Source organism: Dipteris shenzhenensis, chromosome 9 (genome assembly GCF_047967505.1).
Source record: "Dipteris shenzhenensis isolate YYH24624 ecotype China chromosome 9, Dip_SZ_1.0, whole genome shotgun sequence".
Taxonomy (NCBI): Eukaryota; Viridiplantae; Streptophyta; class Polypodiopsida; order Gleicheniales; family Dipteridaceae; genus Dipteris; species Dipteris shenzhenensis.
Genome location: NC_141604.1, coordinates 55,442,816 through 55,460,331, shown reverse-complemented (window position 1 = coordinate 55,460,331; position 17,516 = coordinate 55,442,816). Strand labels below are relative to the sequence as shown.

Genomic DNA, 17,516 nt, shown 5'->3' with positions numbered 1-17,516 from the left:
TATGCAGTGAATTCCAAGTAAAGAATGATGAACTGTAGTACAAACACGCCCAATACACATCACATCCAGGAACCTCGAACAATTAAATCAGAACATATCCTGTCCATAGTCTCTGCTACACCGCCCTCAAATCGACAGTGGTTCACCTTCAGCCTGAGTCGTCCATGTTACACTATTTTGAGCAATCACCACACAATTGAGACATGGGCAATCATTTTATCCATGCGCAATGCGATTAAGGGTGGGTGCAGTGGACTGTGATAGTATCCCAGAACCAACCACCAGCAACCTCTCACATGCGTCACTACTGCACGCGGTAGACTGTCAACCCCACACTCTCCAAGTCCAAGCCCAAGCTTCTAAATAACATAATACCATGTTAACATTCCACATTGCAAAAGCATACGAGAGAGAGAGAGAGAGAGAGAGAGAGAGAGAGAGAGAGAGATAGATAGATAGTTTTTTAACGTCGTAGGAACAATCCCAAGGAGCCAGTTCTGACTCATCCGACGTCGATCCCTGAGGATCGAACACACAACACCCAACGACAGAAACCAGAGCCTTAACCACCAAGACCCACGCGGGTTTTACAAAACTTGGTGGGGAAGAGAGAGAGAGAGAGAGAGAGAGAGAGAGAGAGAGTATGAGGCAAGAGATCCAGGTCAAGTCGGCTAACCAGAACTTGGAAAACCAATTGACCCCACCTTGGTCAGCTAAAATGCTGGCCTAGTTAGACCCAACAAGCAATCAGAAAGCCAGCCTGAAACAGGCCTTTAACCAGTCCTCTAGGCCCCCAAAGTCGCTAAGTGATTTTTTTTCAAGTCGGGCACACCCACATAGAAGCCCCCACTCTCCAGGTTCTTAATGGCTCTCGCTCAGAATCAAGAGATGTGTTGCATGGAGGAAAGCCCAACCAGGTCCAATGAGGTGCCAAGGCCCCATAGCAGCCCTCAACACCCACAAGCAAAGGCACATAGCAGGACATGCAGAACCAGAAGAAAGTCAGTCAACAATCATCTAAGGAAAGAAGGACAACAAGCCTAAGAAGACCCCATTGAGAAAGCAAAGGAAGCCATTATGGGAAGTTAGCCTGACGAACAAAAATCGATGTTTCTTTTGCAATTAGCTTGCAAGGCACAGGAAGAAGGATTCTCTGAAGTGGTTGGCCGAGAAGGCTGCCAATCAGCGGTTTTGATCGTGGCATCTGCAGCAGCCGCTTCGGCTCCTCTGACTTCAACTGCAAATTCAGTCTCGCCTTCATTGAAGGCTGTACCTTCAGTGGCGAGGCAATCTCAAAGGCCGAAAGAGGGCTCTTATCGGGCCTATAGTACAGCTAAAGGCAATAGATTATTGTCATGTTTGATATGTGGAGTTCCGAAGATGCCATCTCCCCACAGTTGGCCAAGAAGATGGGCTGCAATCTAGGTTTACGCATGCAGATCACACACAAGGCCACTCAATTCTAATTTTCAATTCAAAAGACCTCATTTGCGCACCTTTGCTTGATTGCAACATGATTTTAGGGATTAAGTGGTTCAGTGAGGATTCACCTGGTCCCGATTGGCGGCAAGATACCTTCACCATTGCAGAAGGTCTTCCTCAGCCTGCTATCATTCAAGGGGATAGGATCATGCCCAGAATATTATGGATTTCACATATCCAAGCTCGTTGTGCCATCTGCAAGGGCGCAATCTGCGCACTTATATATGTTCGTTGCCAGTACATCATAGTTCAGCCAATTCCAAAGCGTGGTCGATCTACTGAAAGAGTATGCTCTAAGGTGATCTTCCACCTCAACTTCTGCCCAATAGGCTTGAGAATCATAGTATTGAGTTGGTCCAAGGTTCCACTCCACAAGTAAGTTTCCTTACTAGGCTTTCCAAGTCTATGGACGGAGAATTGGAGAAGTAGTTGTCTCAGTTACCGCACGCAGGGTTTATCCAAGCTGCTTCTTCTTTGTTTGCAACTCCGATACTTTTCATCCAGAAAAAGGTTTAGTCAGCACGCCTTTGTGTTGACTATAGGATACTCGACACGGTACTAGTAAGCAATAAGTCTCCTTATACCTCACAGAGAAGATCCTAGAAAGGCTAGATGGTTCCAAGTAATTTTCAAAGATTTATCTGAAAAGTGGCTACCATCTTGTCTGCATTCTTGACGCTGACACCCCCAAGATGGCATTCAAGACAGAATGAGCTCATTATGAGTTCGTGGTCATGCCCTCAAACTCAAGAATGCACCGCCAACATTAAACAAGATGATGTCGAGGTTGTCTACTCAAAATATAGGAGTGTGTCTATCCATATTTCTCGATCTTTTTCTTATATTTTTTGCTACTGTAAAGCAGCATGGGAAGGATGTACAGGACACTCTCCAAGTTTACGAGATTGTCAGCTCTATCTCAATGCCAAGAAGAGTGAATTTGGGCTGATAGAGATCAAGTATTTGGGATACAATATAAGTGCACACGGCATTTGCTTGGACCCTGAAAAGGTTCAGACCATTGTGTCCCCATGACAGCTCAAGAGATCCACTCCTTTGTTGGCCTTTGCCAAGCCTAAAGTGCACATGGACAGGTTTTCAACATATGCAACAACTCTCACAGATTTATTGAAAGGGATGAAGACACCTAGGCAAAAGATTTCAGATATCGACCCAGCTTTACAAGCCTTCCATGATTGGCAATGGTTGGCCCTCACACCATCAGCGTTAAAGTTAGCATCTTGGTATGATCCATTCTTTGGTTATCACGAATGCCAGTAATGTGGCCATTGGGTAGTACTACAACAAGAGGACAGACCCATGGGCGAGCAATACCCAAGATTTCCTTCAAGATTTTGTGTACCGTTCCCTATCATTAAAAAACATGGGTCAGGATGACACATCTAGTAGTTTTACATAAAGTTCCGAGATCGAGAAACCCATGAGGCGGTTTGGTTAGACAAAGATTTCTTTCAGAGTTTCCTAAGATATTGGCAGATTACTTGAAGGTGATGCATCTATTGCCAAGTTAAGGAGAAGGGAATATTACATGCATCCTACACTAGGGTGCATTGTGACATACTAGACTCAACGTCAAGTGCATATTGTATAGGAGATCCCTTCAATAGGCTAGCATATCATTTCTTTGAGTTGACATTTGCAAATTCGTCGTCCACTCTTGAGCATCCAGCTCATTGTATTGTAGCCTTAAGGCTTTTACGTTTGCACGGCACTTAATTTTTGGGGAATCCCTCACATTTGGTCTTGCAAGACAACCAAGGCTACTTGGGATATTTCAGCCAATCTTTATCAGATGTGGAATGAGGTGAGGGTTGCCTATTTGCACAAGCAGATCGATGGTGTTAAGAGAAATAAAGGGGACAGCATGGATGCCTACCTCACACAAATTAAGGATTTTAGAGAGCAGCTCAACAATGTTGATGAGATTCTCTCATATTCACAGGTAACGTCTACGACATTGAGGCTAGTGGCCATGGGTAACCCCAACCACTATTCTTTCGATCAAATTGTTTCCCTACTCCTGCAGGAGGAGCACAATCATCAAAACAAGGCTTCTTCTACTCATGCAAATCAGGCCTTTGCCACCATATTATAGAGGCAAAGGCAAAGACAAAGGGGTGGGAAATTACAGCAAGCCCAAACCTTCATCTGGCACCTCATCATCTTCTTCTCCTGCTAACAGGATGAAATGTTGTAATTATTGCAGGAAGCCCGGCCATGACATCTCTGAATGTCAGAAGCCCATTGCTTTGGAGAAGAAAAAACAACAAAATGGTCTTGCAGTCCACACATGCCCCTGCTGCCCATTATCACCCTCATGAGGCAGCAAACTTGGCTCAGGATGAGAGGGCATTTGTTGTGACCTGCCATTACAATCCAGACATGCATGCTTCAGCTTTACCTATTTCAGATTCTATGTCAGCCTGGTACTTTGAAAGCAGTGCTTGTAAGCACATTACCTCCTGCAAATCTCTATTTTAGTCCTTGAGAGATGCTTCACATGAGGGCATTATCACTTGTGCGAACAATGCAACATATCCCATGAAAGGGATTGGGCACGTGCAAGTCACTTCAATGTCAGAAGATACAGTGTATGTAATGTATCAAGAAAATTTCGATTTCTATTTCAGCCATCTCCATAAATGGCTTCAAAGTTCTTTTTGATGGTCATCGTTGTGCTGTGTATGATAACCGATATAATAACTATATTGTGCTCACTGTGACACCTAACAACAGGCTGTATCACCTTGATATCTTTGAAAAACAGGATGCAATCAAAGCTAATGCCATTGCTGAATTTGTGATTTCCAATACTCACTTATGGCAAGAGAGATTAGGGCATCTAAAATTTAACAATTAGGTGAAGATGCTTTCAAAGGACATGGTGGTAGATCTTCCACCCATGCATGCAATTACAAAACATGCATGTGAAGGCTACAATTGCTACTTCAAGTTGTATAGGGCAGCCTTTACAACCATTATAGAGTGTGTTTGGCTTCGTAAGTTACTTGCAGATCTTGATATACACCTCCTCTACTATGATCTGCACTAACACCCATAGTGCTTTGGCCGTTGCGCGTAATCCTCTCTTTCATATGCGTACCAAGCACATTGAGGTGCACAATCATTATATCTTCGAGAGCGCCTGTCTTACACTTGGCACACAATATGTGCAACCATGATATAGTTTCCAGACATACCTGAGATGTATCCAAGATCCTCCAGCTATATCATGGAGGGGGGTTGTTAGCACTTAGCGCTGGTATGGCCTTGTAGGCCAATTAGGATTCAAGTTGACTTCATTGGTCAACTATTGTGGTTGACTTTGGGGCCTATATTGGCCACCACTTGTACTTTCTCATTATCCACTTACAAGTACTCTCGTTTCCTCAGCTTGTTGTTTTCTCCCTAGCATTCCATCTCCATTCCGTTGCTCCCCGCACCCAAGACAACATAGAGGGGTGGCTCAAGCTTTTGGTTGAGCATTTTCTTTTTGTATAAAGAACGAGAGCACGAAGGCTCCACCTCCGTAAACGGTAAACAGTAAACCTGGTCCCCTATCTGCTCGTAGTCCAAGAGAACGACCTATGCAAAGGGACTGCAATAACCTTAGTATAACAGGAACTAATGCTAATGACTGATGAAAATTGTCATCATAGCAGGCTCTCTCTTGAACTCCGAAATTTTGAGAACCATGATGTTTACCTTGCAGAAATAATGCACTCATGAGTTCTTGTAAGTTCAACGTTACCTTGAGAAATGGCGTGAGTTCATCTTTTTCAGATTATAAGATCCTGCTGCATCTGGACCTGCTAAATTAGGTGTAACTTCCAGGTAGTTCTGAAGACAACTAAGTAGGCAACTAAGTTATTTAAGCAAAGACTATACATCATCACACCATGAACTACAAGCAATATGGGCAACACCCTGCTCCTTGCCTGACCAGTACACTAGTGACTTGTACATAGTGAAGTGTAGTGATTTGAGAGGCTATTTCATGCAAAAATTAAAAGGTAATGAAATGGGAATAGTGGCTATCAAAGCTTTATTGTACAGACTATCTGCCTCAGGGACATCTGAAGACTTCTATTGAGTACACTAGGCAACCTTCATTTGACAATTCTTACTCGTTACATGTGGCATGTGCTGAACTTCTGGATGGCTTACATGCTGCTGGCTTTCCCACACTCTCAACAGGCAATAATGTATAGGTACAAACACAGACTGTTTAATTGCTTGCAATTAGAATCAGTTATACAAGAAATTCTACCTCTTCTGCTTGCAATACCATCTGCCATAGAGCAAAATAACCATAACAAAGATAAAACTTCATGTCCGTGACCAGGTGACCAAGCCTCAAAGCTTTCTTTGAAATTTCCCAGCCAGACAGCAATCAAAGAAGTTGGAACACCAAGGCACACAATATATAGGAACTTACTCATTCCAATAATTTTGGAGTCTTGAAGATCTTTAGTGGTTAGCAGCAGGGTCATTCCAGAAATAATGATTACAAACCCACAAACTTCTGAGATGATCTTAGCAGAACTCTGGCCCTCCCAATTCTGTATAACGGATCACAAATCAAGCAGATGCAAAGTTACATTAAGGATATGTCTCAACTCTGCCCAATCACTTCTGCATAATCATGAGTTTTATAGTTGTGTTCTCACCTTAAACATGATCACGCTTGCAAGGATGGTGAGTGACGTGAACATCACATAATATATCAGTGATACCAATGTTGTATCAAATGCATCAAGAGCCTGACATCACTGCAAAGTGTCTTCTTAGCGTCTACGCTATGTCTATGTATGTGTACACATATAAGCAATTGGATTTTAGAATAGTAAGCCATGTGTATATGTATGTGTATATGTATCTGTACATATATAAGAAACTGAATTTTAGAAGAAGACACACAGCAAAGCATTTAGAAGAAGATACACAGCAAAGCAGGCCAGTAGAACTCACCTTATTTAAATAGTTTAACTGTGTCAAGACACAAAGGATGACCATAGTAAGAAAAATCCACGTTTCTGGATAAAGAAATTGATCATCCCCTTGAAATGACAATTTGATGGCAATCCCAAGCGCCTTCACGCTCATTACCTGTCCAAATAAGTGTGAGCTAGTAGCGCTTTTTGACCTCCCTGAGATATGAATTTCAAAGGGTAACCAAGTAAAGCAGTAAACATATGATTGCATACCGAAAGAGAGCCCACCAAAGAGCAAATACCAATGCATACAGTTACATGTGTATGCCCATATTGTGGTACAAAGAAGATCACCAGGACCAAAACCAGCACAACCACAGATGCCATATATATCAAAAACACTGCAAGCCAAACCCAACCGAAAAATTATGGTACAACAAATAACTATTACGAAAAAGAACCGCTAGCTACACTATGGGAGCCTGTCTCTTCCACTCTTCAGCTGCACAAAGAATCATGTGACATCTTGACAGCCTATTAACAGAAAGCTCAATAAAAATATCTAAAATTACCAGATTGTGTTGCGAGTTGCCAAACTTCTTTTACAGAGCCAATATCTGGATCCCTTGGTGCATGCATAACCATTGTAACAGATCCCACAATGCACATGATGCAACCCAAGATTCCAAAGACGTGAAGTTTCTCCTTTAAAATCAGATGCGCTAAAACAGCACTGCCCATAGCGATCCACTAATTTTGTTAGCGAAAATTGTGTACTTCTTACGTGTCACGTGACATTGTACTGTCTCCTACTGCATTTTTTCCCCTAGGATGTTTCATCAGACAGAAGAAAACAACTCATGCGTTTTAGTTTGAAAGGGACAGAAGATCCTTTACCTGACAATAATGCTAATTGCACCAAGAGGGGTAACCAAAATAGCAGGAGCATAAGCATAAGCCACAAAATTTGCTGCTTCTCCGATGATCACTGTAAATCAGTGTGTACAAATAAGCCATTGATTGAACATATGCGGACAAAAAGAGATGTACAATCCTCTCTCAAACTCCCTACAGCTCTCTTTGTAAGATAGATATAACTAGGCCTTAACAATCCCTCCCCTCTAATCTCTTGCTCTCTCTTTTTGCAAACCAACACCTGTGTATGTATAGCTTCCCTCATGCTTCAATAAAGGGGTATAATAACTGAGTATTGCAGCATCCCAGCCAGCTAAGATCCCTTCCCTCGTGCCTCCTCTCTTTGGCTGACTAGTGCTTCTCTATTTTTCTGCAAGTGTGGATGTTGAAGGTCCAATTCCCAACAATTTGGATGCTTTAAGTAAATGGAGGTGGCCTTTAAATACCTTCATATAGGACTAAAACTAAATCTTTTGAAAATAAACAAGCGAGTACAAGTACTCGTGAGCACTGCCCTTGGAGGGACGAGTTGATTTGGGAAGAGAGAGAGAGAGGGATGGATGGACAGACGAGTTCATATGGGAAGGGGGGAGGAAAGAGGGAGGGAAAGAGAGAGAGAGAAGGAGAGAGAGATGTCACTCAAAATAGAAATTGTAAAATGAGGCCTAAAAGAACTGGAGGGACACTTTTTAATCAAAAGTGTTAGGAGAGCACTGCCTGCAGGGCAGTGCAAACAAAGGAACGATGAGAAAGAAAGAAAGAAAGATTTATTAACATTATATACCTTTGTAAGACTAGAATAAGTCCAATCATACAAATTTAGATTTTTTATTGTTCTAAAGATAAAAAATCTACACAGAAAATAAAAGAGAATGAAAGAGAAGAAAAAAGAGGTAAACAAAAACTTTTATGAAAAACAAAAGGAAGACATACTTAACAAGCAAAGCAACACTTATGTCGTCATCAGTGCCCAAGCATAAGCAGCTATACTGGGTTTCTAAAGACCCGCGGAGTCTCTTGGGCAAACCCAGTGCTTACTAAAATACGTCAAATAAACAAAAGAGAAAGAAAACAAGAAATAAAGAAGAAAGGAAGCAGGTGACTAAGCAAAAATAAACAAGCAAGTTAATAAACAAAAAAGCCAAAAAAGCATATGAGACCATGAGCCAAAATCCATCATGAGCAATACATCCCCGTTGACAAGGACCATAACTTTTTCTGAAAACCAAACAAGAGAATCACGGGTGTTTTGCACGGATTTCTACCCAGCCTCGCTCTTTAACACAAACTCACATTTTCAAATCATTTTTTACATTTCACGTCTTCTATCTGCAAAGCCCCCAATCTCCCTAGCTGGGCCTAGAATGCCACATGTCCATTTTTCAAAGCCTTCCTTAGATGCCCCCTTTACCCCTTCTTGGGATACCTTTGACTCAATTGCCCTGAGGCACAATTCATCTCTAGGAGCATCTAGGCTTTTGGCCTTTAGACCCACCTACTTATAGAAATCACCCTCATCGATGAACTTGGCATTAAATCCCTTTGACCATATACATAAACCGCAATACATATTATTTACAATTGTCAATTCTCTAAAGGGAAAATGCTAACTGATCGTTCCATGGTCATGTTACCTCAGCTCGAGCATAACATTCCTTCCCTCTTCAAGCATCAACATCCTTAATGATGGAATCTAAGAATGCTATCAACGTCTGATTCCTAGGTCGCCTCACAGTATAGTACACAATTTGCTCTGGCTGAAGGACCTCCTCTAGCTCATCCACTTCTGGTGGATCCTCTGTTACTGGCTCTGGTCCCTGAAATTTATTTATAAGACTCACTGAAAAGCATTGTGAATCCTCCAATGCTCTGGCAGTGCCAACCTGTATCCAACCTCATTAATCTCTTCTATAACCTTGAAAGGGCCATAGTACCTAGGAGATAACTTTGCATACACTTTTTGCTTGCCCTTTAGCTTGCGGAGCCTAGCTTATTTGAACTTTAAAAGCACCAAATCCAATCAGCTGCAAATATTTCACCTTTGGTCCTCAGAATAGGTGGCAGAATCACCTTCCCATAGATGACCTCAAAGGAAGCTTTCCCTGTGGAGCTATGAGCTGTATTATTGTAAGCAAACTCCACCAATGGTAGGTACTTTTCCCAGTATGAACCTTGGTCACCCACGTAGCATTTCAACATATCCAACGCTATAGAATTTGCTACCTCACTTTGACTGTCACCACAATGTAAATATCTTAAGTCAAAGTACAGTTGACCACTTATTTGATCATAATTAAAGAGTTTTATATGTGTTAATTATGATCAAAGAGTTCTTTTAATGGTCAAAGAATTGACTACGGTCAAAGATACTTGACTCTCGTCAAGTAAAATTGACCTTGGTCAAGGAGACCTGGTTTATTACCAAGAGGGTTAACTATGGTTAACCAAAGAACTACAGAGCTGACTACGGTCAGAGAGTATTGACTTCGATCAACGAGACTTGGCATGCGCCAAGAGGGTTAACCACGATTAACCAAGATGTACCAACTTCGGTTGGAGAGTTGTGCCAACTTCGGTTGGAGAGACTTGGCTATAATTAAGGCGCCTCGACCCTTGGTCAAAGCTCCTTATTTATGATCACGAGTGTTGATTCCGGTCAACCATAGAATAAATATATATTTTTATATTTGTTTAGGTGTGCACATGTATTCAGTGGGGACGCCCACCGTGACTAGAATTAGTCCACAGTGTGTTATTTGCATGCAAAGCGCTAACAATTAATGGGTGCCATGGTGGTGCGCTTTAATTAATTGTTGCAGGTCCTAGGAAGAGTTATTTTCCTAAGCGCTACAGGAGCCTAACAAGCATCTAGGAGGCGGTTCGCGTGACCAAGTGCTTTGAAGACTCCAGAAATGTCCTTAGTGGCATGTAATAGGACTTAGTCTAGATTTTAGACAAGTGGCATGTTGCCAATTTGAAATGAGCTTGAAGCTCTTGTAATGATTCATTCACGTTTTGGATTTTATGTATCAGGCAGCTCTACGCTGAACTCTTGTAATAGATTCTCTCTTCAAGAAATAAAATACCTTCGGGGGGGGTCCAGCCCGACATGTTGTCCTGGGCCCTAGCAGTGTGGAGAGAGAGAGAGAGAGAGAGAGAGAAAGAAAGTGTATTATTGTCCACTAAAGGCCAAAATGGGCCCATGGGACATCAAGAACTCTGCGTACAAGATAGCACAAAATCAACGTGCCACAAAGAAGAGGCATCGTCGAATATCATCTAAGTGCTACGCAATACAATGCAAGTGAAAGCACATAATGTCAAATCCGAGCCTAAATACAAAGTAAGCTAGATGCAAGGAAACCGCCCCTGGGTGCAAAATGGGGGGATGAGTACAATATGTCAATGCAAAGATACAAGTCCATGTATCACGGAGTCTGAGAACCAAAATAATACTGGAAATCCTGTCCATCGACTCTGCCTCCTGCTATGAGAGTACAAATCTGAGCAAAAGTGAGGTGAGCGGCTGGTGGAGCGAGATCTCCATGAGTAAGTCTCCTCCGAAAAGCTGCCATCATCCTGGATCGTCTCGAGATGAAGCGGCGAGTACGTCCCCTATGTAACAAGATCCTGCGGCGTCTACAAACCATCTCATATGTACATCCACAGGGTGGAGGCATGTGTCCTGTGTGAGCTCTGACCTCCTCGTGCTCCTCCTGATACCTGTCATCTGGTATAGCGTGTGTCTGAGCTCTATCGGGCTGGGCTCTATCACGCTCCGGTCTGTGCTGATGGTCTCTGAGGTAGTGTCGTCGAAGCATAGTGGCCTCCCTGACATAAAGAGCTAGGCAATGCTGATCCTCATAATCCATCACTCGTGAGAGAGGTCCAAAGCCATCCGTGAAGAGACAGTGGAATCTCCCTCTGATCTCATAATATAGCGGGCATCTGCAAATGAAGTGCTCCTCTGACTCCACCTCTCCCATGGTGCAACAAGGGCAGATCCTGGTCTCTCGGCCTGGACGCCGTCCATCCTCCATGCGTCGCATCCTACCAGCCTCTATCTCGAGCTGATGCGAAGAGACTCTAAGCTGGCCAAGGGCAATCCTCAGTGAGTGGGACATGTGGATACCTGTGTAGCCTGGTGGAATGACAAATCCATCCCCTGAGATCCGAAGGAAGTGGTCACGATATGTGGCCATCTTCGTCGGAAGCTGCGTGGGATAAATCCAAGTGCGGTACGTATGAAGCTGCAGCAAGTCTGCTCTCGTGACCTGACTAAGCTCGTGGCGAGTCAACTCGAGATGAGGGGCATCTATGCTGTATCGGAAGGGAGGCAGTCTATCCATGTCTAGTCCAAGAGATGTGAGCCACCTAGTGAGTCTGAAGTACCAGCAGTATCGGGCCCCAGATCGTGCCAACTCCATAGAAGATGCAAGTGCTAACCATGGCAACGGAGCTCTGCCTGCTGCTGAGTCTCCAAACTCCCTAACCCTGGAGAGAGAGAGAGAGCTCTTATGAGTATTTATGCAGTAAATTATGAGCGAGCTTCCACGAGAGAGAGGGCTAGCGATTACATTGGTATCAGAGCATAAGGCTCATAGTTTTCCCAAACTATGACGATCTAGCAAAAGAGAACCTTAGAGATTGGCGTAGGTGTAGGAGAAGCGAAGCCAGCTGCTATCTATTGCCTCGGGAAAGGACTCTAGATGTAATTGCAAACGAAGAGATGCATCAACGTTTATCTGTTCGGTTGCATAAGGATTATCCTGTAGAAAGTGCTGTGCCAGGAATCGTTTTACACAAGATGCCACTGGAAGATATTGAGTCTGTGTGTCCCAGTGTTTAATTTTATCTCGACGGAAGCGTGCAACTTTTGCACAAGGATGCGTAAGCTGCGCTTATATAAGGCCGGCCAGGTTCTCAAGAGACAACGAAGGACCAGTGACTTTGACGCTCAAAGCTATGCTTGAGAGGCGCTTGCATTGAACGGGTGCTTTTATCGTTCGTTGCTTAAAGAAATGGAAGGCGGAGGCCTGATGGTTAGGCGCACGTAGAAGGTCCTGCGACGGATTCTTTAGAAGGTCCCGTGACAGATTCTCCAAAAGCCCGCGACGCGCGACGGTCTCTGAGGCGCGATGCTCTAGACGATTCGCCTGCACATATTTTCTCAGCCAAGGTTCAACCTTAGGCTTACGTGGCAGCCAGCAGGTCAGGTGACGTGGCACAGGCGTACACGTGGCGCTGACGTGGCAGGCCTGACAGACAGCTGACGTGGCAGCCAGCAGGTCCAGCTGACGTGGCAGTGCATGCAGGTGGTTGACGTGGCCCTGACCTGGCCACCTGACACGTGGTAGTGACGTGTCATGCTGATGTGGCAGACAATTGCAGGCCTGAGTGGATGCTGACATGGCACAAGCATGTGCAGAGAGTAGACACGTGGCAGCTAGCCTTGCAGGCCAGTGGTTAAGTTAACCCTGGTATGGTTAATCCTGGTGGGTTGACCCGTGGTTAATGAAACCCTGGTTAAGTTAACTACAACTAGTTAACTCTGGTTAGTTGAACCAGTATCTAGTTAGTTCAACCTTGGTCCAGTTAATCTGACCTAACCAGACCAGTTTGGTTGGTATAACCAGTCCCAGTTAGTCTAGTTGCAAACTAACCAGACCAAAACCAGTCAGTCTGGTTAGAGTAACCAGCCAGTTACTCCATCTGGTTACTGTTCCCCACACACACACAAAAAAAGAGACAGTTGCAGAGACTGTTTCTGCCAGCACATTTCACCTACCTGTCATCTAGGTATATGATGGATTAGAGCGGAGCTGCCTTTTGATGAATGTAGCTTTAAAAATATCCTTGATGAGTGACAAAAATTCGTCACTATAACTTGTGCAAATAAAGCAATTTGGTACCGCTGGTTTGTTTTCAGTTTTACTTAAATGGAGCTTCAGTTTTCAGTAGGATAGACTTAAAGAGTGGCTATCACCAAGTGAGGATACAGCCTCAGAATGTGCACAAGACAGCGTTCCGCACTACATTCGGGTTGTATGAATACTTAGTGATGCCTTTTGGGTTGACAAATGCTCCAGCCACATTCAATAGAATGATGGATCGCATCTTCCGAAAGTACAGGCATTTCACAAGTACTTTCTTTGATGATATCCTAGTCTTTTCAAAGACAGAAGAAGAGCACAAGGAACATCTTGCTATAGTGTTTCAAGAGCTGAGAAATCATCAGCTCTATGCAAACAGCAAGAAAGTAAAGTATGATAGACGGAAGGCACCTGGCCTACTTATACCTCTTCCCGTGCCTCAGGCACCATGGGAAAGTATTACAATGGACTTTATTTTTGATTTGCCAAGATCAAAGTCAGGGAATGATGGGATTTGGACTATCATTGATAGATTCAGCAAGCAAGCTCATTTCATTCCAGTTCGCAAAACCATAAAGGCAGATCATATGGCTAAGCTTTTCATGGCACAAATCTTTAAGCATCATGGTATGCCTAAGTCCATTGTTAGTGATCGAGATCCCAGAATGACCAGTCTATTCTGGAGAGCTTTATTTGATAACATGGGGACGAATCTGAATTTTTCTTCTTCTTTCCATCCCCAGACAGATGGTCAAAGTGAAGTAGCAAATTCTACAGCATTGGATATGCTGAAATGCTACGTGGGTGACCAAGGTTCAGACTGGGAAAAGTACCTACCATTGATAGAGTTTGCTTACAATAATACAGTACACAGCTCTACAGGGAAAACCCCCTTTGAGGTCATTTATGGGAAGGTGATCTTGCCACCTATATCGAGGACCAAAGATGAAATATTTGCAGCTGATCAGTTTGTGAGAGACCTCCAGACAGCTTACAGCCAAGTCCGGACAGCAATCGAAAGGTCTCAAGAGAAACATAAAAGAGCTGCAGATAAGCATAGGAGACAGTTAGATCTCAAGGAAGGGGATTGGGTACTTTTGAAGTTTGAAAAAGCTAGGCTCCGCAAGTTTAAAGGCAAACAGAAAGTGTATGCAAAGTTATCTCCCAGATACTATGGCCCTTTCAGGGTTACAGAAAGAATAAATGAGGTTGCATACAGGTTAGCATTGCCAGAGCATTGGAGGATTCACAATGCATTCCATGTGAGTCTTCTAAAGAATTTCCAAGGGCCAGAGCCTACAGAACCAGAAGTGGATGAGCTGGAGGAGGTCCTTCAGCCAGAGCAGATTGTGTACCATACTGTACGCAAAGGCCCTCAGGGCAAGGAGTTTTACAGGTATCTTGTAAAATTCAAGAATTATACGGCATTAGATGCCAAGTGGATGGAAGAAGACATGTTATCCGATCATCCACAGCTTTTGGATGTTTACAAGGAAGCTTTTCAGTTGAGGTCAACTGAATAGAAGCCGAGGGGATGTCACCACAATGTAAATATCCTAAGTCAAAGTACAATTGACCATTTATTTGATCATAATTAAAGAGTTTTATATGTGTTAATTATGATCAAAGAGTTCTTTTAATGGTCAAAGAATTGACTACGGTCAAAGATACTTGACTCTGGTCAAGTAAAATTGACCTCGGTCAAGGAGACTTGGTTTATTACCAAGAGGGTTAACTACGGTTAACCAGAGAACTACAGAGCTGACTATGGTCAGAGAGTGTTGACTTCGGTCAACGAGACTTGGCATGCGCCAAGAGGATTAACCACGGTTAACCAAGATGTGCCAACTTCGGTTGGAGAGACTTGGCTATAATTAAGGTGCCTCGACCCTTGGTCAAAGCTCCTTAATTATGATCAAGAGTGTTGACTCCGGTCAACCAGAGAATAAATATATATTTTTATATTTGTTTAGGTGTGCACATGTATTTAGTGGGGACGCCCACCGAGACTAGAATTAGTCCACAGTGTGTTATTGTAGGCCATCTTTTGGTGGTTCTAGTGATGCCCTATAGGCCATGGTATGTGCCTTGTAGGCATAAGTGTAGGCACTTATAGTGTTAGTGCCTTCTATGCCACATAGGACACTTAGTCCTATGTGACACCTAGGACACTTAGTCCTAGGCCTAGATACAAGTACTTTGTACTTGTGTTTAGGAACCTTATCTATCAATCTAAGTTTGACGTGACTTCTCTTCGACTCGTCCTGTACCTGCACTCTCACTCTCTCTCTTCATTTCGCATCTACAGTGGTATCAGAGCAGGTTTTGCTCTTGTCTTCCAGCTCTACTCAGCCCCTGAGTCCTCCATTGCTCTTTGGGAAGTCTGCTGCCCTGCTGGTCGACATATCTTCAGCACCTGTAGTTTGTTGAGGTCTCCTTCAGCACCCGTGGCCATCAGACGCCATTTTTCGTGCTGTAGATCCAGGCATCCAGTCTCACCTGTTCCGTACTGCATATAGTACCTTAGCCGTACAGCCCGTACGTGAACACGTACATCGCCGTCGCCGTACAACTGCGCGTCACCGTACTGCATCGCCGCATTGCACATCCGTACTGCACGTCGCCGTACACTTGCGCATCGCTGTACTGCATCGTCGTACCGTACTGCATCACCGCATTGCACGTCCGTACTACACTTGGCCGTATTGCATCGTCGTACATCTCCTTCACTGTACCTGCGCATCGCTGTACAACGTACGGCCGTACAACCGTACAATCGTACAGTTGTACTCGAGCTAGCCATACAGCCGTACACTGTACTTGAGCTGTCCGTACAGCTGGTACTTCCCTCGATACTGCAGTACAAGTTTTGCAAGATATTGAGTCAGATTTGCAGGACATTGGGTCACATTTGCGAGAGTCCAGCAAAATTTGGGGCTTTCCCACATTTGTCCTCTTTTTGGCCTATTTGCCCTAAATAAATTTGGGGCTTTTGCCAAATTTGCTGTTTTTGCATCAGATTTGCATACATTGGGTCACATTTGCAAAAATTTCAGCAAAATTTGGGGCTTTTCTGAATTTGCTCTCTTTTTTTTTTTTTTTTCATGAAAAAGACTTCTATTAAGTAAGAACAAAAACCCGCGAGAGCAAGCTCAAAGCGGAATACATCATGAAATCATGAGGATAATAAAAAACCCCCTCAGAGTGAGGTGGAAAGAAACCAAGGCTGAGGCTGAAAGTGCCATCTCAACCCTGTAGTAGATTCAGAGAAGAAAGGAGAATCCTTCCATTCCCTGAAGAAAGAAGCCCTCCTAGCTGAGGCTGCACGGGAGTCCCCCTGCATGCCCGTCCATACGCTTTTCTGAATTTGCTCTCTTTTTGGCCTATTTGCCCTCAATAAATTTGGGGCTTTTGCCAAATTTTATGTTTTTGCAGTGAACATTGCCTGTCACAGTCACATTTGGGTCAGATCTGCATTTGCCCTTTGATTTGGGTCAGAAATTTGCAGATAATTGCTGTCATTTTTGGGACAGCCAGCTTCAGTGATAGCCTTGAGGCTTTTGGGTTTTCAGGTCTTTTAGAGGTTATCACAGTTGCTATGGCTGGGAACAATCAAGATTTATTTGGAGTTCTTCGTGAAGATGATAAGTTGGATGGCACCAACTATCCGATGTGGTCTTATCTCATGAAACATATTCTTGTTGCAAAGCATTTGTGCAATATTGTTTCTGGGGCTGATCTAAGGCCAGCCAATGCTACAGTGGTTGTTTCTACTACTGGTCCTTCTGCAGGTGGTACTCCTCCTGATGCCTCTTCCTCTAGCACTCCTGCTGCTGCTCTTCCAACTCAAGAACAGTCAAGATGGGATGCAAGAGATGCAAATGCACATTCATGCATTGCTTTATCATGCAAGAGAATCATTATTCCACACATCCGGTCTTGCAGGACAGCAAAGGATGCTTGGGATAAATTGGCTTCTCTATATCAGATTCGCAATGAAGCTCGTGTTGCATATTTGAGAAGGCAATTACAGGAAGTGAATATGAATGAAGGTGAGTCAATGGATGCATATTTGACAAAGGTCAAGGACCTCATGGAACAACTTGCCAACATTGATGAGGTGGTGCCAAATTCACAACTTGTCAGTACTACATTGAATGGACTACCAGATACATATCAAGGGTTTGCTACAACCCTTCGATTAGTGGCCATGGGTAATCCAGACCACTATTCTTTTGATCAGCTAGTTACTTTGCTTTTGCAGGAAGAGCAAAGTAGAGCTAACAAACAA

The 17,516-nt window shown here is 43.6% G+C and overlaps 1 protein-coding gene across 4 annotated transcripts in view; it reads right to left on the bottom strand.

The window, feature by feature from the left end:
* The window catches only part of LOC147898861 (putative magnesium transporter NIPA3), a 76,151-nt gene that overhangs the window by 11,518 nt on the left and 47,117 nt on the right, over nucleotides 1–17,516 (bottom strand). For all 4 annotated transcript variants that reach the window (XM_087378920.1, XM_087378918.1, XM_087378921.1 and 1 more), the window contains 6 exons: nucleotides 7,335–7,425; nucleotides 7,010–7,170; nucleotides 6,711–6,838; nucleotides 6,475–6,612; nucleotides 6,174–6,266; nucleotides 5,942–6,065 (listed from right to left, as the gene is read on the bottom strand). In XM_087378920.1, the coding sequence (XP_087235046.1) occupies nucleotides 5,942–6,065; nucleotides 6,174–6,266; nucleotides 6,475–6,612; nucleotides 6,711–6,838; nucleotides 7,010–7,170; nucleotides 7,335–7,425 (735 nt within the window). The remainder of the gene's footprint in view (nucleotides 1–5,941; nucleotides 6,066–6,173; nucleotides 6,267–6,474; nucleotides 6,613–6,710; nucleotides 6,839–7,009; nucleotides 7,171–7,334; nucleotides 7,426–17,516) is intronic.